Genomic DNA, 27,943 nt, shown 5'->3' with positions numbered 1-27,943 from the left:
AGAGACCTGAAAAGTGTGGTCGACACTTTTGAAATGGTTGGGACTGTGAAGAGCTTTCCTCAATGCTAACAAGCCACTGCCCATTGTGCCATTAAAGGGCTCACTGAGGTAAGGGTGGACTGCTGATTCTTTTAAAAATTTGAAACCTAAAATTGAAAGCTGTGAAAGGTGGGATTGCCACACTACTTCTCTAAGGGCATTTTTACCTCAGTCGAGAACTTAAAGACGTTCTTTTCTAAATAAAATAAAATAATCCTTACTATCAAAATGGAACACTCGCTACCTCAGAAAAATTAGATAAAACAAATTGTTGTTACTTTTTAAATTATCAGAAGTCCATCATTAAATCAATGGGTTAAAATATCTCTAAATGATGCAATGAAATTATAGGATGCCCTAAATTTTGACTCCTCTTCCTTTAGAAGAAAAGGGGAAATCAATGGGAAGCAGAAAATTATCTAATAAAGGTAAGCTATCCCTATCATATATTTCACACTGATGTGTATATACATGTGACATACATCACACAGAGATGGTAACATCTACCCTCAACTTTGACTTTTATGTTTTCTATCAACATTTCCATAAAGCCCTATATTGCTGGGGCCCATGTAGTCATTATTTTTATTGTCCTGCCATAATCTTAACTGGGCTCATAGTGTGTAAATTACTTTAGCATTCATTAACTCGAGAGCACTTATAATGTGTCCTATTCTATTTGGCTTGGTTTTCCTTGGACATTATTACTTTGGAAATATTTCTAAAAGTGAGATTATATGGGCAAAAATATAAATAATGTCACAGTCACTGTTGTATTTATTAGTCAATTGTTTTCTGAGGGGGAAAAAAGCAAATTAAAAGCTACCAATATGTTCAAATATTACTGCTCCCCAACTTATACCATCCTCACTCACACACAAACATATTGATAGCCTCAATGGTCTAACAGGTGTGTGAATGTGAATCTGAGTTACCAGTAGGACTAAATCTCATTTGTTGTAGTGACTCTGTCTCTAAATGCTGAAAGATCACTGAGCAGACAAGAGACAATAAACAGCAATAAATTCTCATATTCATAAACGTTAATGCTTTTTACAAATACAACACCTGTATATTTTGAAGGGGAAGATATAGAAAAAACAAAACAAAACATAAAATTCACCTGTAGTCCCATTATTCTCTCCCGTTTAGCACGCCACATAAAGTGTATTTCCTTTCTTCACCTGCCCGTCATCCTAGCCTCACTAAAAAGCATCACTGCTAGTGTGTGGCACACGTGGATCCAGGATTTCTCCTTGACTTCTCAATACAAATAGAGTCACAACCATCACTGATTCATGCGATGACATCTTTCTCCTTATGTATCTATACACCTTCTTTTCAGTTTGGGGAGATCCAGCTCAAACATTTGACAGTCGCATGGCATTCTATGCTGTTATACAGAATAAGTTCTGAAACTAGGAAAAGAAGTGCAGTGGGATCCCAAGCTGATATCTGAAGCACACAGATTGCATCCATTTTCCCTCTGGTTATGAAATCAGAGGTATCATCAACTCCCTGCCCCTCTGACCCCCCATTGCAATTATCCAAGCTTGCCTCACCCTGTTTCACCCATTGTCTCCATTTTTTTCTTTTTTTGGAAGGCTGTCAGAGAGACCTCCAATCCTTGCCGATGGGCTTCAGGTGGGCCATTGCTCACCAGCGCACTCTTCTAGTCCTCACAGGCCCAATCCTGTCCTATCTCCTCTTCCCTCTGATCTAGTGTACACAGGAACCTTTCTCCCCCATCTTCATTTCCAAGCCTGCTTTTCTTGGTCCACAATTCCTTTCATCCTGAGTCAGGAGAATGATATCATGGGTCCTCTGCATGATTACCTGCCCCCGCTCCAGCTTCCGTTTCACTGTCTGTACTCCATCCTCCTCCTCTAGAAACAAGCTCACACAAATACCGTATTACTGAGTTGCACAGTCCTATCCCCAGAGCAGAGCAACTGCCATCATCCTAAGACTGATTCGTCTGCTCACAAAAGATCATAACTGAGCTTGCTGACTTGTTATTCCCTCATTTTCCCTGCCAGTTGTACCAGAATCTCCTGTGACCTTGTGGCCTGGGAAAGAGCTAACTTGTGTAAGCTGGGGAAGGCTTGCATCCATGCAGCCACATGAAGCCATCATTCATGGTGGTGTAGTCCTTCTAGCAGAGCTACTCTAAGCTCACCCATATTCCTGCCCATAACCCTTCATTCATGATGTGTAAGCATGCCTAATAAACTCATTGGTCCCAGGGTGAACTCTGGTGGAGTCAAACTTTAGGTTGTCATTAGGACCTAAGGTACAAGGGGCAGACACTGTTCACATCTCCCCCTGGGGAAAATTCTCACAATATACTAACATCACAAAGTAGAGATTCAAGCCCAGGCAGTCTGCCTTATAATCGTGGTACCCACAACAGACACTTGCATTACAGGACTATAACTCTGGTTCATTATAAAGCATGGGGCAGGAGGTTGGTTAGAAGACAAGGTGAGACAAAATACCCCCAAAACAATAGAAATCAACTTTCTGCATGAAGAAAAAAAACAAGAGTGAGTGTCCCAGAGACTGTTTGTCATTTGTATGGCAAATAACAGAGAGATTGTCTGGGGAGGCTGTTCCATGTAGCTGCTTTATGGTCCCTATGTGAATATTCAATTCAATATCAAGTATTCGGAATTCAACTTCACTGTGATGTTTTCTTCCCATATGTCCTAACAGCTATCTTTCTCCACAGGTACCAACAGGGCCACACATGCGTAGCCACCTACAGAATAGTTGGATCCCACTCTCTCAGCTAACACTGACCAAGACAGATGTGCATCAGCAGCTATTGGGAGCCACCCAGAGCACAGAACGAAGCTCACAAGCCAGACTTGGGAGCCAGGTGTCTCCAGGAGTAGCTATCAGGACTCCTGTACTGTGTTTAGCTCTTTCTTTCCCAACCCTAAGACTGGCTGTGGGTTTGATCCTCAACTCACCAATTCTGTGGCCATACATCATACCTCTTTTTCCCAAATCAGTGATTTCTGAATTATTCTAATGGCATAATGTGTGCATGTAGTATGTGTGTACACGCACCTGTGCATGAATGTGTGTGAGTGAGGGTAGGTGCCACAGCACAAGTGTGGAGGTCAGAAGAAAATTTTCCAGAGTTGGTTCTCTCCTTCCACAGTGATTTCCAGGATTCAAATTCAAGGCATGAGGCTTAAGCAGCCAGTGATCTTGGATGGATACCCCATTACAGGGTCAAGATAAGAAAAACAAAGCAGGATAAAAGCAGCTCCCAGAAACAACCTTCAGAGGCTGTCCCTCTTGCTCTCTCTGCTTCCTGACTTCAGGCACAGTGTGACCGGCAGCGCTGCCGCTGCCGCTACCACAGTTAGTGGCTAAAGCCACACTCACAGCCACACCTTCCCTGCCATGATGTAATGTGCCCTCAAACTGTTAACCAAAAGAGCCCTTCCTGCCTTAAAAACAACCTCCAAGCCCAGCCTGGGCTACACAGTGAATCTCTAGCTCCAAAAAAAAATTTTTTTTTAAATCTGTCATCAATAATAATAAAGCTTTAAATAAAAAGCAAGAAAATGTGTAGTAGACTTAAAATTATTTATACTGTATTAAAACAAAAAAATGTGTTTATTGTAAACAAAAGGTAGGAAGATTTAAGCATTAAAGCTAATGGGAGTTTTTTTTTTAACTAAATATTTTCCACAATAAAGGAATATGTGTGCTCCTGTGAGGCACGGACCATTAAATGCATCACGACTCTGAGTTCAGATAGTATTTTACAGATTATAGTATATAAATTACATAAATTATTGTATCATACTATCATCTTAAATCCTATGAATCGTATTTTTCGATTTCATTCAGACTGGCAAGTTCTCATGCCCAATTCAACACATGAAAACAATCTAACTGAATGGTCTGTAGTACAATGAATGGCTACAGTTAGACTTTAAGTGAGAAAGACCGCACCTGCTCATTGATGTCCCTAAGCTTCCCATCGATGGCTCTCAGCCGAGACTGCTGGTCCCTTTGCTCCTTGCTGTCCCGGAGTATCTGTTCCCCTGGAGTTGGTTCCATATCTCTTTCTTCATCGGAGTCAGGTTCCTAATTTAAAAGTAAAAGAATTCACCCGAGGGCCAGTTAAGGCACAGCCGCAGACCCTCCAGTGTGACTGAGACTTGAGGGTCAACTGTGTTGCTCAGTGTCTCTTCCCTTCAACCAGTGTTCAGAATCCTTTTTCAGTTTTCTCATTTGGGGAATTAAAAGTCCAAACACACGCAAACAAACGGGGAGATAAACTCCGTCTGGCATCATCTGAAAAGCACAAAGGTACAGCTGGGTAGGAGCCTGAGTCCTGCTCGCAGTTTCTCTGGGCTTCAAGTGTCACATACAGTTCTTTTTATTTCTTTCTTTAATCTCTTTGATTGTTTATAAATACATCTGTACAACAAAATACGATCATATCCACTCCCCATTCCCACCTCCAGCTCCCCCTGGATCTCCCTCCCCCAACATGCCCATCTCCCAGTTTCATGTCCTCTCCTCTTTTAGGAAAATAGCCCACTCCATCTGTTTAGTGCTGTCCATATGTGCACTGCTGTGGGACCGTCCCCAATGAAGCATGTGCAATCTACCAGTGGCCACACCACCAAAGAAAAATGGTTCTACTGCCCCCAGTGGCTATCGATTGCCAATAACCCCTCGGTTAGGAGCTGGGCCTCGTGAGTTCTTCCACCATCAGTACCAGAACAGTGACTGCTTGAGATTGGGCATGTAACCACATCCATGTCATTAGAGGCAGGAGTATAGTAATGGGAAGGAAATGGACTTGGCAATATCAGAAGCTTTGAATCTTGGTTCTGCCTGGCTCCAGACTAAGACGACATTACCAAAATAGATCGGCTGTTCTGAGCTCCAGTCTAACCACCTGATGAGACCTGGCCAAAAGTCATCTCAGCACATATAAGGCACTCAGCAAATCTTGGTACCCAACAAGCTGGATGTGTCCTCTGAATACAGGAAGCACTATACAAAGGAAGCACGTCCTGACTGCTTCGTGGCTGCCAAGAACATTGACAGAAGCAGAGTTGCACAACATTTCTGGGTGACTCGGAAGTGCACACTTTTTGATGGTATGTTGATTCTGTATCTAAACCTGAATGTCCTCTCTTCTCTCCCACAGACATCCTTCTCCAGGCTGCCACACAAGAAATGGGCATGAGAGACATCTCTGGTCGTTTTCAAGGAAATAGGATCCCACTGTTTTTATTCTCTACCCATACCTGGACACCAACAGTACTGAACATTCTAGTTTATGGTGTCTCCCTGATCAAAGCCTGATCAAAGCCTTTGTGCTGCCTGAATTCAGACCATTCACCAGCAATTTTCAAACTCCAGCTTGATTCAGCATCATCTGTGTGAAGGCCAACCACCACCGGGGAGACCTCTGGCTCAAAGGCGATGACTAGCAAACTGAGCACTTGAAATACAACTGTCTGTAGATTTAAGAATTACTTTCTCAGTTGCTGTTTAAGTCTGCTAAACAGCTGTTTAAGTCTACTAAACAGTCCCAATGCAGCCAGCCACCCCATGTACTTCCTCCTCTGCAGAAAAGCAATGCAGCTAGGTGCGAGGTATATACCGCCTGGGCAGCCTCACCTGCCATCATCGGGGTCTTAGATTCAAACGCCAGCCATGCTTTTAGCTACTAATTCCCCAACACCCCAGGCACCCACCCTCCAAATCCCTTCAGAGACTGACTCATTTGAATCTGGCTTGAGCATATCTCCACCTTGAAGTTCTCCGACGTACCTAGAAAGGAAAACCTATCCAATATATCCATCTTACTGTTCATATGGTCACTTGTTCCTTCCTTGCACACACCACACATCACTGCCTAAACAGAAGCATGACTGACCTTGCTATGGCCCAATACAAACTGTACCCCTCTAAACCTGCACAAGTATTGACCAATAAACTCTAATTTCAGTTCTCAGAACTTTGATGACAATTAATGTCTGATCATGCTCATAATGAGTGTCAGCACAACACACCTTAGGTAAGATTCTCCTGACAGTGGAGAGTTTCCTAGGTGTGTGAAAATGCTTGCCACACAAGCCTAAGGACCTGAGTTCGGATCCCCAGAACCCGTGGAAAAGCTGGACACAGCGGCACAAGCATCTGAAACCCAAGCTGGCTATGCTTTCTGTTTCTGCCTGGGGAGGGGGTCAGTAGCCATCTTTGCACAGGAATAAATTGGAAGAAAGTTTAACAGTAATTAAGTTGATAATTTGAAAAAAAACTTGATTCAATATTGGGAGTATAGATCAGTGATAGAACACTAGCATGCATGAAGCCCTACATTCAGGATGTGTGTGTGTGTATGTGTGTGTGTGTGCATATATGTGTGTGTGTGTGTGTGTGTGTGTGTTTATGTGTGTGAGCATGTGTGTGTCTGTGTGTGTCTTTGTATGTGTGTGCATGTGAGTGTGTGCATGTGTGTGTGTGTCTCTGTGTGTATATACATTGTGTGCGTGTCTGTGTGTGTCTCTGTGTGTGTGTGTGCATGTGTGTGTGTCTATGTGTGTGAGCATGTGTGTGTCTGTGTGTGTCTTTGTATGTGTGTGCATGTGTGTGTGTGCATGTGTGTGTGTCTCTGTGTATATGTGCTTTGTGTGCGTGTCTGTGTGTGTATGTGTCTGTGTGTGTGTGTATGCATGTGTGTGTGTCTGTGTGTTTGTGTGTATTCCAATGTTCTTAGTTTTTGTGGTTCTTGAATTTCCTACAGTAAATATACTAATTTCATAAGCAGGGAGGTCATATTTTTTTTTTTATTTTTAAGCAAGCATGGAATTTGGCCAACCCTATTTCTGTTCTGCTCTGACAGAGAATATACTCTCCACATTCACAAAGTGCAGGCCTAGAGGTTAAGTCTCTGGTCTAGCTCTGCTAGAACCATCAGTTGTGCAACTAGGATGCCTTGTCCTCTTCCCAGGTCTCAATGTCTACTGCCTCATCTGCAATTCTCTGCACTTGGACTTGGAGGGTATGTGAGATTTTTCCTTGGTTTCTTAGTCGTGCTCTCTGACAGCATAACAATCTAGTTCAAGTACCTGAAGAACCATGTAATGAAAACAGGCCAAGAAGGAACAATTAAAAAAGAAAGCTGATGGTACTGTCAAGTGACTGCTACAGACTGAGCCAGCACCTGGTGCCGGGAGTTCTTTTCTGATGGCAAACACCAGCCAGAACTGTCTCACAGTCTTAGAATTAGCAGATTGTTTCTGTGGGTCTGGGTCAGTCAGGAGGGGTTCTATGGAGAAATCTGCCAAGGCCCTCAGTGATGTACTCAGAGCATCTATTGGCACCACAAGGAGAGGATTAACCCTGAGGTAAATTGTTATTTGATATTCTGACTAACGGATTGCCAAGAGATTCTGAGTTTACCCTTTTAAAAATATCTGTGATGTTAGCTGAGCCAACAGAGACCTTTGAAGCTAAATAAACTCATTTTTCATAAGTCAAACACAAAGGAAATTACTCAGAGCTCACTAAGTTATTTGATATTCAAAGAAGCCATACGTTAAGGACACAGACCTGCGTGGGTAAAGCCAGCCTGCCCTGCATGTCCAGACTCACTCTCCACATGTCTACAAGCCACTCCTATTTCTTGTCTTGCAAAGGTCAACTGCCTAAATGTAGTGGGGAAATCTTTCACACAGACGGTTTTTATCATCTTGGAATGTTGCCATTGAAATGAAAGAAACCTTGCCGGAATCAGAGGCGTCATGAGAAAAACAAAAATGAAACAATCTACAAAAATGGGGGGCAAGAGCTATTTCCCAGACCTAAATGAGAATTCTGACAGCCTGGCTCTGGAGGCAAGGAACATTGAGTTAAGATCTTGTTTTTTATTCTGTGCTAACACGGATGCTCCAAAGACACGCCATAAAGGCAGGCCTTGCAACTAGGGTAGACTGAGTGGTAACTGGATTCCTGCTCTGAAACCACGCTCTAAATCCAAGGGAAATGAACTTGGCAATATACATTTTTTCAGGATTACAAGTCAATTGCTCTTAAATTTCAGCTAGTGTTGAGAAAGAAACAAACAAACCAAACTCATTTTCTTACTGTCAGCAGTTAATGTGATTTTTGGCTAGAAAAGAGATGAATATAAATACAATGTTCTTCCTTCAAATAGTTAAGGGTTTGGGGTTTGGGTTTGTTTGTTTGTTTGTATATTTGTTTTTGTATCACCAAACTGTGTGTGTGATGGAATATTCTAAACACAGGACAGTAAATCAGGTTAAGGAGGGTCATTAGATTTGATTAAGTTGGTTCGAGAACAAAGAAATACCTCTTGTCAGTAAAAGACATTTCTGAAGACTCTCCTTTGACCAGGAAAAAAAAAACCTCTAACCATGAAGTGGAATTCTAGATTCGGTAAGACTGATTGCATGAGAGATGAATAAACTCTATGTCTTTACAGGAGCCAAGAAGAATAGCATTTATTATTGAATCCAGTTGCTGAGGATTTAAGAAACTGAATGTCACATAACTCCCATATCATAGATATTTCTGAAGAAAGTTGGAATCTAGTCTATGTACAAAGGAGAAAAACAAAATTATATGCTATCACTCAACTTTACAGGTCGATTTCCAATATGGAGAAAGAACTGCCTGGCTTGTTGGCAAGTCAGGAGATTGGTCATCACAGGTATGCACAGTTAATGCACAGATCTCATGAATTAAAACTGCTTCCATTGGTTCTCTCTGGCTCCCATAAGATGAGAATTAAAAGCACATGAGAAAACCGCAACCACAAAATTGTTCATATTACAGCAGCCATGATAGAACATGCTTTGTTTTAAATGTGGTCACATGCTTTGTTTTCCCAGAGGAAAAAAAACAAATGCTACTTAATTTTTTTTCCATAGTTGTGGCAGAAGAGATGGCTCAGTGGTTAACAACACTGGCTGCTCTTCCAGAGGTCCTGAGTTCAATTCCCAGAAACCACATGGTGGCTGACAGCCATCGATAGTGGGATCTGATGCCTTCTTCCTCTAGTATAAAGGCACACATGCAGACAGAGCACCCATACATAAAATAAATAAATCTTTAAAAAATCATTTTTGCCATAGTTAAGAGCACCAGGTATGTGATTAGTGTAAGAAGAGTCACAACCAGCAAACTTCCATGGGCAAAAAGAGGTAATGTTCCCCCTCCCTTTTGCACTGACCAGAGGTTTGGTAATCTCTGCAATCCTTTCTAGAAACCTTCAAAGTGTTCGCGATAGGTTTCCATGCCTACTAACTTGACATCACAAAGTAGCTACAAGAAGCTATGTCAGGGAGCCTGTGTGTTTCAGCTTGTCCAGAAAACCATTTTCTTGACAACATGGCACAGAATGGTGAGTGGGCAGCAAAGTGAAGAGCCAAAGAAAACAGCAGCTGCTACCCAGCTCAGTCTAGTCCACTAGCTGACACCAAGGAGTCAGGCAAAGTGTTGCCACATTTTCTAATTTTTCAAAGATTAGAACACTAGAAATTAGCATTTTCATTTGAATTCACCTAAAATGTTCACTACAAACATTTGCAAACACTTTGTGGGCCAAAGGAAACCCATCTGTGAATGTATCTGGCCCCACAGCCACCAGTTCCAAACTTGTGCTATGCGGTGGCAGTCTTCTGTGGGTTTTTTGAGGTGGGTTCTGGGAATCAAACTTGGGTCTTCATGCTTTGGAAGCAGACACTTGAATGACCTCTTATTGTTTTTTATTTTTGTTAAGTGTATATATGTACACACACACACACACACACAGACATAATATATATATATATATATATTCCTAAATACAATCTGCTTGGTCTGAATAATATTATTTAAAGCAAGGCTTTTATACTCCAGGGTCACCCATGTGCCTGACTTATCTTTAAGCCCCTATAGCTCCTAATATACAGTAAGCCCTAGTGTTTGTTGCATTATTTTGAAAGTAGAACTTTAGAGACAGGAGAGATGGTTCCACAGTTAAAAGTGTTTGCTGCTCTTGCAAAGCACTCAGTGGCTCACAACTGCCTGTAACTCCAGCTTCAAGGCTCTGACAGCCTCTACTGGCCTCTGCTAACACCTGCATGAATACACACACACACACACACACACACACACACACACACACACACACACACAGGAACACATGTCAACATGCACACATACACATACACACACAGGCACACAGGCACACACGTGTGCGCACACACACTTACACAAACAAGTCTTTAAGTAGGAATTTATATCCACTTAAAAGATATTCTTCTAACAGCTCATGAAGAAAAACTACTGATGAGCCTAACAGCCTGCAGAAGAATGAAAATAAGATGAATTCAAATGCTAAGTGCTTGTGTTCAACACCAGATTGGATCCCATTCACCAACTACACAGAAATAAAATGCTTATGCATTCTATTCAGTGAACTTATTCACAAGACCTCACAATCCAAAAATAATTACCATGAAATAATTTGCCAGGTTTGCATTTCCACTTGAAAGTTCTATGTGCGGTGCTGGTTTGGGCTAGAAGTTCAAGAGGAAACTGAATATACTCTAAATGACAGGTTGTTTTGCATAGATGAAGCATCAACTTCTTCTCAGCAACTATTACGCTTCTGGTCTGTTCCTGCATTTGGTGGAAATCCCAGGTACAGTTTTCTCTTTTCTTCTTAAAAAAAAAAAGTGGTGTTTCACATAAAATTACATGATCTTGGCCCACACCAGCACAGTTGTATATTGGTTTCTCCTTTTCATTGTGTTACAAAATAATGTATCAGAACCATAATGTGGGCTCTAGAAAAAAAATGTTATTTAGGTGATGATAGCAACATCTAAGAAATCATTATATATTTGAATTTCTAAATCCTGAACAAATCTCTAAATTCTCAGCCTCCTTGGAGAAGAATGGCTGACAGCTATGACAAGGACAGCTTCTGTCTCTAAGAACACTGTTGAGGCTTTAGATCATAGCCATCCTAGAACCCTATCAACAACAAAACGTCACTTGAAACATGAAAAGAAGAGAGGGAACCTCTAGGTTATTTTATCACTCATCTTAACTCTTATTGAGAATCAGAACAGAGCAAGACAAACAAAACACACTCTAGTAACTTCAGGGTAAATTCAATTGCAGTGAGTACACCAATCCTCTCTTTCTGTGAACTCTGACCCAATCCAGAAATTAGTGCTGGGAACAATACCATCACTGCTTCTGCCTCAATGGGGTCAGGAGTGACTCCCCCCTGGCCCTTAGAAACCTAACCTAGGAAAGCTGAAATAGCTTCCAAGGTGCTACTAGTTATTAAACTGTTTCTTCAGGACATCTTTACATGGTTTCTTTAGCTAAGGTAACTGTGGTGATATATATTATTTCTGAATCCTTGACTGAGGGTTCAGAAAGCAAGGTCAGCCTCAAGCTGTAGAGATCAGGCAGTGGTGATATATACTTTTAATCCCAGCAGCCAGAAGCAAAAAGGTGGTAGTACACACCTTTAATCCAAGGACTCAGGATTAAGATATAAAGGGATCTCTGTGAGTACAAGGTCACCCAGATCTACACAAGACTGAATCAGTCTAAAAGAGAATTACAACTCACACCTTTAACACCAGCACTAGAGGGGCATAAAAGAGAGGAGCAAGTATTCAGTAGAGGCATTGTTCTCCAGCCACACTGAGAAAAGGCCCCAGTTTGAGGCTTGGTGAAGAACTCGTGTATGGATCAACCCTTTCAGCCTGAGCTAGAAGTGAGAACTAGTGCCTGGCTGCTTTGCTTCCCTGATCTTCAGTTTGAACCCCAGTATCTGTCTCTAGGTCACTTATTTATTTGTGTTACAAGTAACTGTCATAAGCAATTAGTATCTTCTAGAATGGACTTACTTTCACTATAAGTTACTGATACTTAAAATTTTTGAGAGCACCCCCCCAAAAAAACACAACCATAGATAACTGTGTGAAAAATAGTTTGGTAAGCCTTTTACAAAGCTGGAAGAGAGACAGCAATATCACACACACACACACACACACACACACACACACACACACACACACACACACACACACACACACACTTTCTCTTCATACCACCACCGAAGCCCAAACTAGACCATGGGAACTGGAATGTGGAGGAGCAGGGAGGTAGCTCACTCTGTCAGAACTGCTCTTCTCTGTCCTCTACACTTTGTAGAAGAATTTTGGAGGCAGCCATTCACACCTATTTCAAAGCTATCAGAGGAGAGACATCATCGCAGTAAAGCTTCGTTATTGCTATTAAAGGAGTTGGAAGAAAATGACAGAGTAAGGGGCATGTTACTGGCTCTGCTCACATTCAGTACCAAAAGAACAGAGGAAAGAAAGGCTGTAAGGGACTAATGAGTACTGTTAACTTCTCTTCTTTCTTCCTAATCATGACCAAGAACTATCTTTAATCATAAAGATATGATAATATTAAAATAAGTAACTTCTCAATTGCCCCTGAAGGAACCAGCCCCCTGTTTTAGCAGCCATGACAGACTAACATGTACTTGCCTGACCTTGCCCCTCCTGTTCTACTTAGGAAGTCAGATAGCCTCATGGCAAGGAACCAATCAGAAGTTAGCTGGCGGGGCTGTGCTTTACAGCTCTGGGTGTGCTTTATGAACAAGTGCAAAACAGTGATGTGCAGAGCGTAGCAACCGTCCTAGGAGGGTCTATAGGCCATAACAACCAGTTGACCAATCAACACAGGACAGGTCATCCAAGCCCGGAAGCACACCAATACTGAAGCTGTTTCATACCCCTAGACACTCCCCTTATGCTATCAGATATATTCCCCACCTTGTGGTTTCTTGTGGTCTTTCTCCAACTATCCAGCGCAATGAATGGATGAAAGGCTGAGCTAATGGGGTTAGCTCACATTACAACTACAATAAAAGACTCTTTGCTTTTGCATCAAAATGGGTCTCTTGGTGATTTGGGGGTTTCAGAATTTGGACACAACACCCCTTCCCAGCAAATTCCCAATTGAAGACAAAAAGAGTAGAAAGTAGAAATAACCAAAAGAAAATACACACTGCTGGGGAAACTGAAATTTTTGCAATTGGACTCATAGAAGAACAATTGGGATGAAACCTCTTTAGTTGAGATTAAGAGTATGTGCAGTAGCCATGCATACATTAACCTCAACAATTTGCAAGCTCCTGAGTTAAACATATCATTTGGCCAGGCATGGTGGTGCACGCCTTTAGTTCCAACACTTGGGAGGCAGAAACAGGAAGGTCTCTGTGAGTTCGAGGCCAGCCTGTACTACAGAGCAAGTTCCAGGACAGCCAGGACTATATAGAGAGATCCTGTCTCAAATCCGCCTCCCCCCCCTCCAATAACAACAACAAAAAAGAAGCCATACCTTATTGCTCTGACTCTCAAGTCTTGGAGAGAGGCTGAAGACAGTTGGTGAGACCACAGAGAATTCCTGCAGTTTTGTATCAATCTGAGCCAGCTTCTGAGACTCAGTGGCTGCAAGGGTATAGCCTTCTCCAGGGTCCAGCCAACCACATGGTTCACCCTAAAAGGAAACCAAGGTGAACAGGTGATTACCGGCTACATTTGTTTCAAAACATACTTTTTAGATCTGTAGCTCATCCTCCAGATCTGATGCCCTCTGTTGGCCTCTGTGGGCACACACACATGACAGCATACATGCATCCACATAAATAAAGATAAAACTTTAAAAAAAAATGAGATCCATTTATAGCATTTGTTCAAAAGTGTCACAGTGAACGTTCATGGCACATCTGGCACAGGTGAGTCAATCTGAACAGGCACAAAGAGCTACATCCAGGACTTGTTAGACTCTTGCCTGCAAAAGTAGAACAAGGTGTGAAGAGCAGTGTTCAACTGTGGTTTCTGCACCCCAGAAAACTGACCTCAGGTTTATTACTATGTCATGTTATTTACAGAAAAAAAAACTGTAAAAAGCCTAAAAGTCTAAAAATACAAGGAAAGTAGTATTACCCAAATAGTTACAAATAAGTAACTGGTTGATTAATTTCCCAAATAAAATTGATATAAATACTGAATGATCTAAGTAATAGTTACCAAAACAAAAATTATAGAATTAATGACTAAATAGCAATTAATTTAAAACTCTTCCCTGAGTGAAATTATTTTTAATGAAGCTGGAGTTAAAGGAACTTATAGATGGAACCAACAGAAACTTTAATGTCCAGGCACCATGCAATTGCAGCAAGAAATTATATTAAATGGAAGGCTGTAAAAGACCCAGAGACTGATACTGGGTTCAAGCTCCAAGTTGAAGATAAGAAAATCAAAGCAGCCATGCCAGTAGGTCTTACCTCTACCAAGCTAAAATGGCAATCTTGTCCCCATGAATCCTTTGAGGCAAAAGGCTCTCAGATCCTGTCACCTCCTCCTTATATTTCTTTCTCCACCCAGCCATATCACTCCTGTCTCTACCTCCCTAGTGATGGGATTAAAGGCTTGTGATCCCCGGTGCTGAGATCACCTTTGTGTAAGCTGTTTAAGACTGGATCAATTTAGTATAGTCAGTGTGGCCTTGAATTAACAGAGATCTGTCTACCTCTTAATCCTGAGTCCTGGGATTGAAGATGTGTACCACCACTGCCTAGCTTCTATAGCTAACTAGGATGGCTGCTTTGCTATTTTGATCTCCCGTGACTTTAACAAATCATAAACAATGTATCACCACGGAAGGTAACACTGTCTGGTTCTTCTTGTCCAGCACCACCTAGACACTGGCACTGGAAGCTTAATCTTTCTGGCTTGCAGGTGCTTCACCCCCATGAGATAGAAACCAGAGACGATCTTCCCAGCCTCCTTTCCAGTTAGGGATCAAGCAAGTAACTTAGTAACCACCAGCCAGGCTCCTCCACTCACTATTATCAGACATAAGTAATCTGGGTCCCACTACAAAACCTGCTTTGCTACAAGGGCATCAGTCTGCAGCCTCCACACTCATGTATAGGGATGTATGCACACAGCACTTGTACACACATATTTACTGCATACACATATACATGATAGGGGATGTCCTTCTGTATATATGTTTCTCTTCTTGGTTGAGTAAAACACTGTTTGCCAATAGAGGCAGGAAGCTATGTGGAACTAGGAGACGAGGAGGATTCTGGGAAAGGCAGGCAGAGACCACAAGGAGATGCATGTAGGAGACCAGGAAGATAGGGCATGTCAGGCATTCTCTGGTAAGATAAGGCCATGTAGAAATACATAGGTTAGTAGTTATGGGTTAATAATTAAGCCAATTAAGAAGCCCTAGTCATCAGCCAACAGTTTAATAATTAATGTATGTCTCCATGTGCTTATTTGGGTCTGAAAGGGTGGCGGGACCTGGTGGGACAAGAAACTCCAACTACATATACACACAACTAAAAACAAGAATTCCTAAAGTATCAGAAATATATTGTTTCAAGGGTTAAAAACTTTTAACATTCTGAAACTAAACTTCAAATGATTCCAACATATCCTAGAGGAAAGTAAAGGGGGGAGGTGGGGAAGGGGGGGAGAAAATCAATCCTACAACAAATCTAGACTGGCCAAGATGTCTTAGCTGGGTTTTTACTGCTATGACAAAACACCATGACCAAAAATCAAGCTGGGGAGGAAAGGGTAAAATTCAGCTCACACTCCCACATAGGTGCTCATCACTGAAGGAAGTCAGGATGGAAACTCAAGCAGGGCAGGATCCTGGGGGCAGGAGCTGATGCAGAGGCCATGCAGGGAAGCTGCTTACGGCTTGCTCCCCCTGGCTTGCTCAGCCTTCTTTCTTATACCACCTAGGACCATTAGCCCAGAGACGGTACCACCCACAACGGGCTGGGCACTCCTACACTGATCACTAATTGAGAAAATACCTTACAGCTGGTCTCATGGAGACATTCCCTCAACTGAGGCTCCTTCCTCTTTAATGACTCTAGCTTGTGTCAAGTTGACACGCAAAACCAGCCAGTGCAAGGAACTACTTCTGAAGTTAGGGGATAATAACAATACCAGGTCAGAAATAGGACTGGATTCCCAAATAATGTGAGTGGGGGGGAAAGGTAGCGAATAAAACATCAAGTATGATCATTAAAATACATAATTTGAAGTCAGGAAACCTAAATATTATCAGTTGTCATTCTAAATAACAAAAAAGAGTTAAGAATAACAAAAATACTGTTTAAATTGATATTATACAGCTTAAAATTATGTGATGGATAAAACATAAATACTAACTAAGTCAATAAGCCAAAGCAATATTAATCCCAAAAATTTCACTGTCAGGGAGTAGCTTGACAAGCTTCAAGGTTAATTCAATAACTAAAAATGAAACCCAGGTATCTAATTCTGCTAAGTTTTGTTGATAAACTAAGACAATTACCATGATTAGCAAAGCTGAAGTAACCTCACCTCCATTCCTGCACCCAGCACCCACAGGGCCCTAGAGGCTGTCATCTGTGAGGCTCCAAGGTTTGCTTTGGATTTGGAGGAGGAGAAGAGCTATTATGTTTGTCCACACAGAATTTTTTCCAAAGAATTGAATGCTGACATTTAAAACACGTGTCCCATTTAAAAATCTGATTTTCTAGCTTCTCTCAAAAATTTGTTGGATCCTGGCAGCCAGGGAAGTTACAGAGCTGAGGCCTAGTGTTCATCTGATATACACCCTCCCCGTGCCCACAGCTGTCACTTCGCATGGACTGCTCCCCAACCTCCAGTAAACGATACCCTCTGCACCTCTACGTCCTGGTCTCCCACTTGGCTGCAGGCAATCTGACACACAGATAGCAGTTAAAGTGGGTGTAGCAGGGCCCAGAGCTCCAGGTCCTATCTAATCCTTATTCATCCCGGAAAATAAAAGTCAGACCAGAATGTCAAGTGCTTGAGGGTAACACAGGAGAGCACGTTACTCTGAGGAAATAATACTCTTTGAAAACATTAGGATTTTAAATGCAAAGACTATCCTCTAACTGGAAGATATAAATTTGTTTTAAGAGACCATAGCATAATAAAGATTAAGGGAGGTGAAGTCATTGACAAGTTAGCGTACCTCAGAACTGGACAGTCCTGCATCTGTATTGTCCAGACCTTTCAGGAGTTCATCCAGCCTTTTCTTCTCTCTGTCAATCATAAACACTGGGCTTCTGGAACTCTTGGCCAACTATGGAGTATATTAGTAAGAAATGTAAACATGTAGTGCAAAGTGTATTCCAGTAAAAAAAAATGAGAATTCTACAAAATAGATATATTAAGTTTTAAAATTTGAGAGGTTAGGCATTTTGATTTGTTACGTAATCCTTTTTTTTTTTTTTTTTTTTTTTTTTATGCCAGGAATTTAAGCAGAGACCTGAAATGGAACCAGTCACTCACATGATGATAGACAGAAAGCAGAACAATGACCTTGGCTTCAGATCTCTGGTTCAGCAGTCACTGCAAAGACTGTTGTTGGCACACAGCCTTCACTTTGAGCACAGGTCCAGGATGAGGGAATGTAGATATGAATGACACTTCTCCCTCCTGCCTCTAATAGAGGCCAGAGTCCTCCCACAACTGGTTGCAGGCAGCAGGCAGGCAGGAGCTGCTCACTTCGCTCTCCCACCACAGCCAGGCTCACCCCCACAGCAGCAGCTAGGTAATCTTATTTTATGACAAATCTTTTATAAATGGCATTCTCCAAACAAATATTTCCAGTATATGCAAGTCCTCCTCTCTCTCTCTCTCTCTCTCTCTCTCTCTCTCTCTCTCTCTCTCTGTGTGTGTGTGTGTGTGTGTGTGTGTGTGTGTGTGTTCTTGTATGCATTTGTTGGCTACAGCACATATGTAGAGGTCAGAAGACAACTTGAAGGGACCGTTCTTTCTTTTCACTGCGTGGGTACAGGAATAGAACTCAGGCTTGGGGCAAGCACCCTTTACCCACTGTGTCATCTCACTGGCTCCAGGCAGGCCTTCTTATTAACGATTACAAAAGTCATTTTTATATATTTTAAAAAAATGTTTCTGCTGCTTCCAAGCTTCTCTCCCCAGATATATAGCTATGGATGATAGACATATAGGTGTATTGGTGTAGAAGACATAGATATGCTGATGCAGAAGCAGAAAAACATTTGCCGAGACACCAAGAAGGACACTTGGCTACTTTCTAGTATGTGGTACTGTGTGCAGCCACTTAGTGAAACTGCTTTTAAATTTCTAGAATGCAGGGCTAGGCATACAGATCAGTTGGTAGGACTTGCCTCACACGCAAGAAGCCTTGGTTCAATCTCTGGCACCTCATAAAGCTGGGCACCATGGTGCATGTTTATAATCCCAGCACTTGGGGTGCTGAAGCAGAGGGATCAGAAGTTCAAGGTCATCCTCAACTACCCACCAAGTGTGAGGCCAGTGCAACCTACATGAGAACTTATCTCAAAAATTAATTTCTAGAATTAAATAAAGACTCAATTGCCATTGCTAAAAGGAGAGAAGGAGAATCTAAACTGGAGTTATTGTGTGTGACAGCAAGAACTCAGAAACAGAGAACTCCACTATTCCTGGAAAATGAAACAGTGTAAGACCCAATGGGCCAGCAGAGACAAGAGCAGATGAAATTGGAGACGGCTCCCTGAAGTCACACAGAAGACTGAGAATGGCAGAGGCCGGCCTCACAGTGGCAGACTGACTCGGGGACCAAACTGCCTGGAATGGCATGCCAGTTGTGAGAAAATCTTCAGGCCTGAGCTGAGGAAACACAGCTCTCTCATCTTGCTGATGCTTTACCCTCACCAGTATGGCTGTCCCGTGACTAGCTGTCCAAGTCGTTACTGTGAGCCTCTGTCCAACCCCACAGACGTTTCTTGTAGATTAATTAAATAAAGGAGTCCCTGTGCCCTTAACTAATCTTCGTCCACTTTAAAGACAAACTAAATCAGGTTGCCTGGACTGCGGTGCGCCAAGGATGAACTCCTCAATCAAGGATGGTGACCAAGTGCTCGGGGATCAGAGGGGGACAGGAGGGGGGATCAGAGGGGGACCAGAGGGGGGGTCAGAGGAGTGTAGATTACCAGTTGATCTCTCTGAGCCGGTCTTTGCTGCTCTGCCAGGAACGCTTGTCGCTCCCAGTTCTAAATGCTGTAGCTACAATATCAAGTCTCGTAACAAAATGAGTCAATAAATAAACACTTTATTGATGCACAAGTTAAAATCTGGAGGGGAAGCGCTGCTCAAAGCTCTTTTCCATTTCAGGAACTAGACTATTTCTGAGTGATAAAATAAAGTCTAGTTGCAGCTAGCAGTTTTGAAGGAGACGGGATAGATAGGAGACAGGGTAGGGCAGGGTAAGAAGGGAGACATGATGTGATTAGACCGGAAAGCCTGCACAGGCATGTGGGCCCATGTGTGCGCACATGCACACATGCCACCCTCACACACAGACAGAGACGATGAATAAAGTGCACGCCGTGACCCCCTCTGCCACTGGCTCACTCCCACATCGACTCTTGAATCGTGAGATACCCACCTCAATGTTTCGCTTAATAAAATCCTGGCTGAGTTTGCTCCTGAGCTCAATCCTTTCTGTGTTTGAAAAAGGTTTCTTTTCTGTTTCGATCAATGTCTCATTTTTTCCCACATCACAGGTAAGATCTAGTATTGAAAAAGTTCAAAGTGATCTCATTATTGCAATTGTGAATCATACTCAAAGTTCATTATACGTCAAAATATATTTTAAAAACACACATAGAAGAAATAATTTTTGAATTCATGACCCAGAAACATAATATGGACTTTTTCTTTGTTTTAGATTTATTTTTTCCCTGTGCTCCTTAGCCAGATTTCTATCAGTGGCAGCCTACTTTTAAAATATTTTTAATTAAAATACAATTATATAATTTCCCTCTCTCTCTTTCCTACCTCGAACCCATACCACCACCACCACTTGCTCACGCTCTCAAATCATGGCCTCTTTTCCTTTCACTGCTGATACATATATATATATATATATATATATATATATATATATATATATATATATGCAACCTGAATAAAGTTACTTGTATGTATGATTTCAGGGCTGACCACTTGGTATTGGATAACCAATTGGGAGGCTCTTTCCTGAAGAAAACTCTTTCTCCCTCTCTCACAACTAATCAAAATGCAGAGAATAAATGATGGTGGGGTGTCCAGCCCCAAATGATACAGCTATAAGACAACTCCTGCACCCAAGGCTCAGAAAACGTCATGGAAGGGAAATCCTTTCTGTATTTGAAAAAGGTTTCTTTTCTGTTTTGCTCAATGTCTCATCTCTTCCACACCACAGGTAAAATCTAATACTGAAAAATTCAAAATGACCCCATAATTAGAATTGTGAAAAAAGACTAAGAGCCAGAGGAGCAGGAAGTCTACAATCTACTTTTTAAAAACTACCAGGCAAAATTTCAAACATCCAGTAAGAGAATGCAATAATGATGTTTCAGTAAGTACCTTTACCATGGATCAACTCACAAAAGGTTGTAATCCACATATCTTCATAGCGCTCTGATTGAATCCAGTACCTCTCATGTCTTAGGTGAGTTCTCTGCCACTGAGCTACAACCTCAGCCCTTATGCTGTACCAAACTCTAGCTGCTTCTTCTTATCTGTTCATTACTATAAATTATACCAAGTCCTCTTTACCCATGGGTATTTCCATATATAGCCAGCATCCTCTTGTAACAATCTATATAATCACATAAATTAAACATACCCTTCTTGATATTCTGCAAGAATTTTTCATAATTTTCTGGAGGAATCTGAGTATGAAACACTGAGAAAAATTTGTCTTCAAACTCACAAGGCTCTACTGATACAAAAAGAGAAAAAAGCACTGTTCAATCTCCACAAAATAAAATAATGTACACAGTTGCAGTAAGACAGAGGATGAAGAGTCCTCTACTATTCCTCAATCCCCTCCACACCTGTGAACTGGTTTTTGTCAGTGTCACTGAAATGACAGTCTTCATCACATGGGCCATGGAGAACTGCAGACGACAGCCAGAGAGCTCTTCCCAACACAAGACAGCCAGACGGCCCTTCCTAGATGCACAAGAGCCTGCTAGAGCATCACAATTCTCTATTGATGGCCTAGGCAGATCCCAGCACTTGTGATACAGACAATATGCCCACTCACTAACAGAATTACATTTTCCCTTTTTATTTTAAGCCTCTAAGTTGAAGATTTTGAAGGTATAGTCAGCCATTATCAGAATGCCTTTGAGCTAAGCATGGTGGCAAATACCTGCAATTCCAGCAATAGGGAGAGGATGCATGAGGCCCAAGAGTACAGGTCACTGTCTGAGACACAGCAAGTGTCTCAGTATGGGTTACATAAGACTCTGTCTCAAAATAAATAAATAAATAAAAAGACAAGGCCTGCAAGATGGTGCCATGGGCCAAGGCACTTATGCAGGCTTCATGACCTGAGCTCCACCCCAAGTAGGGATGGAGAGGGAGAGAATCAATTCCACAAAGTCCTCAGACCTCCACACATGTGCAATGGCATGCACTCCCACCTACCTACACACACACACACACACACACACACACACACACACACACACACACACACACACAACTTTTTAATTTAAAAGAGGGAGCGAGTACATTTGGGAGACTAGTAGAAGTCAGTGTTCTTCTCTGAGGCTAAGCAACATGAAGAAAACAGGACATTACAATCTTCAAAAATTTTTATATGTTCTTGTGTTAGCAAATTTAGTTATTAAGCATCTTTGTCCCAGCTAGTTTTATGTCAACTTGACACAAGCTAGAAAGAGGGACTCTCAGTTGAGAAAATGCCTCCATAAGGTTTGCTTATGGGCAAGTATGTGGGAAGGCCCAGCCCTTTGTGAGTGGTACCATCCCTGTACATGTCGTACTGGGTTCTATCAGAAAGCAGCCTGAGAAAGCCACAAGGAACAAAGCAGTAAGCAGCACTCCTCCATGGCCTCTGCATCAGTTCCTGCCTCCAGGTTCCAGTCCTGCTCAAGTTCCTGCCCTGACTTCCCTTGGTGATGGACTGTATCCAGAAGTGTAATTAAAATAAACCCTTTCCTGCCCAAGTTGCTTTTGGTCATGATGTTCTCCTACAGTAATCTTTTGTTGTTGTTGTTGTTTTCCAAGGCCGGGTTTCTCTGTGTAACAGCTGTGGCTGCTGTGGAACTTGCTTTGTGGGCCAGCTGGCCTCAAACTCACAGAAATATGCCTGCCTGCCTCTGCCACCCTCCACCCACTTCCAAGTCCTGGGATTAAAGGAATAAACCACCACCACTCAGTCCTAAAACAATCTTGTTTGTTTGTTTGTTTGTTTTGGGTTTTTTGAGACAGGGTTTCTCTGTATAGCTTTGGAGTCTGTCCTGGAACTAGCTCTTGTAGACTAGGCTGATCTCGAACTCACAGAGATCTGCTCGCCTCTGCCTCCCAACAGCTGGGATTAAAGGTGTGTGCCACCACTGCCTGGCAACCCTAAGACAATCTTAAAAATCAATTTTCTCTTTGATTTAACACGACATGTTGACTCTGCCAGTTTGTTTCACAGAGAAATCTTTTGTTTTGAAAAGCATGCCAAGACAGGTGTGGAGGTATACCTTTAATCCCACCACTTAGGAGGCAGGGGTAGATGAATCTCTTCGAGTTAGAGGCCAACCTACACAATGAGTTCCAGGCCCATGAGGGCTACATGGTGAGATTCAAAATAAAACAAAACAAGGCTCACACACCATCCACAAGGTTAAAATTGATAAATTGTTCTTCATTAAAATTAAAGATCTTGGGATTGGAAAGATAACTCAGGTGGTAGAGTGCCCACTGCACAAACACAGCACCTCAGTGCAATCTCTGGAACCCATGCAAAATAAGTCAGGCGTGGTAGTACATATTTGTAATCCCAGCATTGGGGAGACAAAGACAGAAAGATCCATGAGACTCATTGGCTAGTCATCGATGATAATGATGATGATGATGACAGCTCCTTGGGAACAAATGATGGTTAGCTTTAACTGTCAACCTAACACAACCTAGAATCCTGGGAAGAGAGTCTCAGTAAGGATTGTCTACACAGGATTGGTATGTGAGCATGTCTGGCGGGGGAGGGAGTGCCTTAAGGTAAATGATGTTAAGAAGACCCAGTCCACTATGGGCAGCACTATTCCCTGGACAAGGGGTCCTGGAATGTATAGGAGTGGATAAATCGAGCTGAGCACAAGTAAGCAAGAGGGTTCATGCATACATTTCTCCCTTCATTGTGGATGTGATGTGTCCAGCTGTCTCAAGCTTCTGCCACTGTCACTTCTCACAGCGATGAACTGTAACAGGGAGTTGTGAACTCCAAAGTTCTTTCTCCCCTAAATTGCTTTTTGTCAGGGTATTTTATCATAGCTACAAAAATGCAACTAGAACAGATAGTAATCAGTAGAATGAAATATTCATAATGATCCAAAAAGAAAAAAAAAAGGCTAGCTGCCATGTCAGCAAAAGGCATAAGTACACGCTTCTAAGTGAAAGAATGTAGTCTGGAAAGGTTTTCACTGAAAATTCCAATTACACAACTTTCTTGAAAGGGCAAAACTATAAATAAAGTAAAACAGTGGCAGTTAGAAGGCTGGGGAAGGAAGGAGAGTTGAATGAAGACTCACACAATGGGTTCTTTTAGGGCAGAAAGACTATTCTATATAATGCAATAATTGTGAATGTGTGGCACTATGCCTTAAAAAAAAAAAAAAAAACACTTACCACCAGAACATAAAGGACAAAAATCGATGTTTGTAAATTCTTCTGAAAGAAAATCACTTAAGAGATTGAGGAATCCCAAATATGGAATGCAGAAATGTGGCAAGACAATCCAAACATATGACAAATAAATAACACAATCTCATTAAATAGAAACAAAAACAAACATATGAAAAGGTGCCTGCTTAGCTCCAAACCTCTAACTCTGAAAAAAACGGAACCTAAAAGACCAAAGGTAACAGAAACTAAATGTGAGAAGTACATTCCAGGTGATCAAAGTGTTTTCTATGGGTTATCGATACTGTCTGTATACCATGCAACTGAACAATTAAGTAAAGAGATGGCACAGGGTGGGAAGAGGTTTCTCACTGTTGGAATAAACATTACAGATAAGCCAGAGGGTTAGGACAAAATGGTTCACGTGGGATGACGGAGTACAAGCAGACACATGAGTGTGTGTTAACTCAATATTAGCTCCTACAGAGATGGCTACATACAGGTATACTTACAGACATGTGCATAACAGGTGATGCACATACATCTCTTTTCCTAGCAGAAATTGCACCTGGCATCGAGATGCTGACTCTAACACCACTCTCCAGTGACAGGATTCGGGGCTCCTTGGAGACATGGCTGACTCCAAGACTAGGGTGGGAAATACAAAAGGGTCAAAAGCCAAAAAGAGAAGATAATGCCTGGCAAGAGAAACAAAACAAATCCCACAGTGACAGAAATGGTGCAAAGGGATGCAAAGAGACATCTAATGGCCAAAATGGGAAAGTATAGTCAATCCACTAAAATGGTGTTGAAATCCAACTCAAAATCCACTAACATCAGTCCAATACTGACACAAATGAGTGAATAAAAGAGAAAACAGACCAATGTCTCCGGCAGAATAACTTGGAATAATGTAGGCCCATATTCTGCTCTCACTGAGGCAAAGCATGGCCCATCACTTCTCAGACAGAGACTGTACACGGCCACTTCCACAGAAAAGCCTCAGTTGGAAGAGAGGGAGGTGGCATGCCTTTACAATGGAAAACTCAGACAAACACTTCCTCAGCCAGGGGAGGGCTGTTGACATCAACAGGGTGGTGCGTCATGAAAACGGCACTTTAACACTGTCATCTTCCTCCCAAGAGTGTGCAATTCAGTCTGGTCATGGTAAAATCAAGAGATTATCCCAGCTGGTGGATAGGCTACAAGATGCTTGACAGTGTGCTTCAAAACTGCCAAGATCTTCTCCAACAAGGAACCACCAGAAGTGGCACAACTAAGAGAGGACTAAGGAAGCCTGAGGGCTAATCTGATGTGATGTCCTGTGCGGAGTCCTGGGGCAGGGAAAGAACATTAGGGAAACCTAACAAGATGTGAATAAAGTTGGCTTTTGCTTAATAAGGTCATACCAACACTGGTTTGCTTCAGACACATCACACTCATGAACGGTGGCCCCGATGGGGTGGTGTAAACAGAAAAAAAAAATCTGTACCATACTTGTAACTTTTCTCTGAATTTGGAGTCATGCTAAAATTAAAAGACTTACTTTTTTCTTAATTTCATTTTTTTTCACAGAGGGAAAACCAGGAACAAAATTAGGCATAGTTAAGAAGATACACAATGTGGAGAATTACTATTAGGATACTGATGTGAAGAGCTGTATTAGTGAGGTTGTTCTTATTGCGTATGCAGAGTCCTGCCCAAACTGACTCCAGAAGAACCAGTAAACGGGAGGACAGTGCGTGGGAGAGACACCCGGAAGAGTCACAGAACTGCCTCCAAGAGACCATCTGAGCCAGATGGTGTTTCCAATGAAATGGTTCAGATTTTTAGGGAACAGACAATCCCCGAGTTATGTAAATTGTTTCAAACATAGAAATAAATGGATGGCCATGAGCACTCAATTTCTGATGTTAACAAAGATAACAAAGTACACACACCTACTATTCCCACTTCCACTACAACACACACACACACACACACACACACACACACACACACACACACAAAATCTAATCCTTCTGCATTCTGTTTACTTATATATCTGTGTGCATAGATATGCATATATGTGTGGGTGTGTTCACGCCATAGTGCACAGGTGGAGGTCACAGGACAACTTGAGGGAGTTGGTTCTCTCCTTCAGCCATGTAGGCTCTGAAGATGGAACTCAGTTAATCAGGCTTGGCAGCCAGCACCTTAATCCACTAAGCCATCTCTCTGCCTCTAATCCTGTTTTATAGAAACAAAATAAATTCAGCCTTTCAAATCGATACCAATTAAAAGAATCATCTTCCATAAGCTGACCTAGGAATAAAAAACAGATTCATTATTTAAATCTATTAATTTAAAAATGTTAATTTTATCAAGAAAGAAATCTGTAACTCAAATAGCTATTGAAATGGATTGAATAAATCTCCAACACTAAGTCTATGGTTGGTGTTGGGAATGGGAACAATTATTGAAGAAGACACACAAAAATTAATATTTTTTTCTGGTTGATATGTTCAAAATTAATAAGATCCAAGGCATACAACTAAAGATAGTCAGAATGAATAACATGATCTAATTAATCATAAAATATTGCATAATAGAGTATAAATTATAATATAGTTAATCATAAAATTATAAAAAGCCTCTATCTTTTCTCCATATCACTTAGAAGTTGTGAAAATATGTTGAAGAAGTCACCAATTGGAATAGTAATAGCAAAGAGCTATATGAAACCAGTTGATAGCTAATAAATATGTGAGACCTACCAAATTCCCTGGAATATGAGACACCATAGTCTTGTTAATATTGTCTAGTAATCATGGAAATGCTAAAAATAACCTAATCTATTGAATACTTATTTCCCGTGTTAAGGGATGCAAGCTGCCAATTTGTAAGGACGTGTAAGTATTCTACAGTGGAATTCATGAAATTCATAAGAAACTTAAAGAGACACAGCCAAAAGTGTACAGGGAACTAAGATCTTCCAGGAAGTATTGTGAGTGGTTTTAGAAGCAGCCTCGGGCTCCAGGAGCACCTTCAGGAGTGCCTTCAGATGACAAAAACCCTAACCATCAACTGTGTCATGAGGAAACCTAGTCAGAACCACCTGGCCACACTCCTCCAAAATAGCTGAAATTCTAAGGGCAGAACTGCTTGTTTTCTTAATACACCAACTTCTGAGGTTAATTTTTTTTTTTTTTTGCAGCGATAGATAACTAATACAATTACACCATAGGGGAACAAGGATAGCAGGATGACACGATAAAGAGACTGACACTGAACAGCCTAAGAGAGAAATGCTGAAGACACTAGACTCATAAGAGAAAAGAAAGGGGAGCAGCAGCTGAGGAGGCAGAACATAGTCTCCTCTGAGGAGCTGTTATTCGGGGAAGACCTCAGGAATCACCTCTAGGTGTGAAATTTAAGTTCAGGCAAACTAGGACCTATGCTAAGAGTTTTGCGCCTTTTAGAACGGGTTGTGACTAGATGCTGCCACCCAGTGGACGATGTGCAAAAACTTGGCCCTTTCCTGGTCACAGGGTCCCTGTTTTCCTAACCACACAGAAACACGCTATGGGTAGATATAAGTGTGCCAGCTAGTTTTTATGCCAACTTGACACAAGCTAGGGAGAAGGGGATCCTCAATGAGAATGTCTCCATAGGCTTGGCCGGCTTTCATATTCTGTGTTCTGTTACCCTCCCCATCTGCCTCCCTCAACGCTGCTTTTCCCTTTCCCGTGGGCCCTTTCCTAGTTCCATGGTCTCGACACACACTAGCTCCCACATAAACATACATACCTACAAATTGGAATCTAGGATCGGCATAGGAACGAGAACATGCGCTCTTTGTCTTTCTGACACTGGGCCACCTACCTCCCTGGAAATCGGTTCTTTTCCTGAAAACCTCGTTGTTACTGTCCAATAAAACGCCATTGTGTGCACATACCACATTTTCATTATCCATTCACCTTTTGATGGACAGCTAGACTGATTCCATTTTCTTGCTATTGTGAACAGAGCTGCAGCAGACCCAAGTGTGCCTGTATTATGTAGGATATGGAGTCTTCTGGGTGGATGCCCAGGAGCGGTGTCGCTGGGCCGTAGGGCAGTTCCAGTTGTAG

General features: G+C 41.8%; 1 protein-coding gene across 7 annotated transcripts in view; it reads right to left on the bottom strand.

Annotated features, from left to right (window-relative positions):
* The window catches only part of Fsip1 (fibrous sheath interacting protein 1), a 147,430-nt gene that overhangs the window by 108,613 nt on the left and 10,874 nt on the right, over positions 1–27,943 (bottom strand). For 5 of the 7 annotated variants that reach the window (XM_035446115.1, XM_027422227.2, XM_027422226.2 and 2 more), the window contains exons 6-10: positions 20,818–20,913; positions 19,594–19,718; positions 17,149–17,259; positions 13,471–13,629; positions 4,015–4,149 (exon numbers count right to left, since the gene is read on the bottom strand). In XM_035446115.1, coding sequence (XP_035302006.1) covers positions 4,015–4,149; positions 13,471–13,629; positions 17,149–17,259; positions 19,594–19,718; positions 20,818–20,913 — 626 coding nt within the window. Of the gene's footprint in view, positions 1–1,052; positions 1,926–4,014; positions 4,150–13,470; positions 13,630–17,148; positions 17,260–19,593; positions 19,719–20,817; positions 20,914–27,943 lie in introns of those variants that run through there. The other 2 variants (XM_035446117.1, XM_027422228.2) reach the window with 2 other exon arrangements.

The sequence above is a fragment of the Cricetulus griseus genome, chromosome 6 (genome assembly GCF_003668045.3).
Source record: "Cricetulus griseus strain 17A/GY chromosome 6, alternate assembly CriGri-PICRH-1.0, whole genome shotgun sequence".
NCBI classification, from domain to species: Eukaryota; Metazoa; Chordata; class Mammalia; order Rodentia; family Cricetidae; genus Cricetulus; species Cricetulus griseus.
This window is presented reverse-complemented; position numbering and strand designations above follow the sequence as displayed.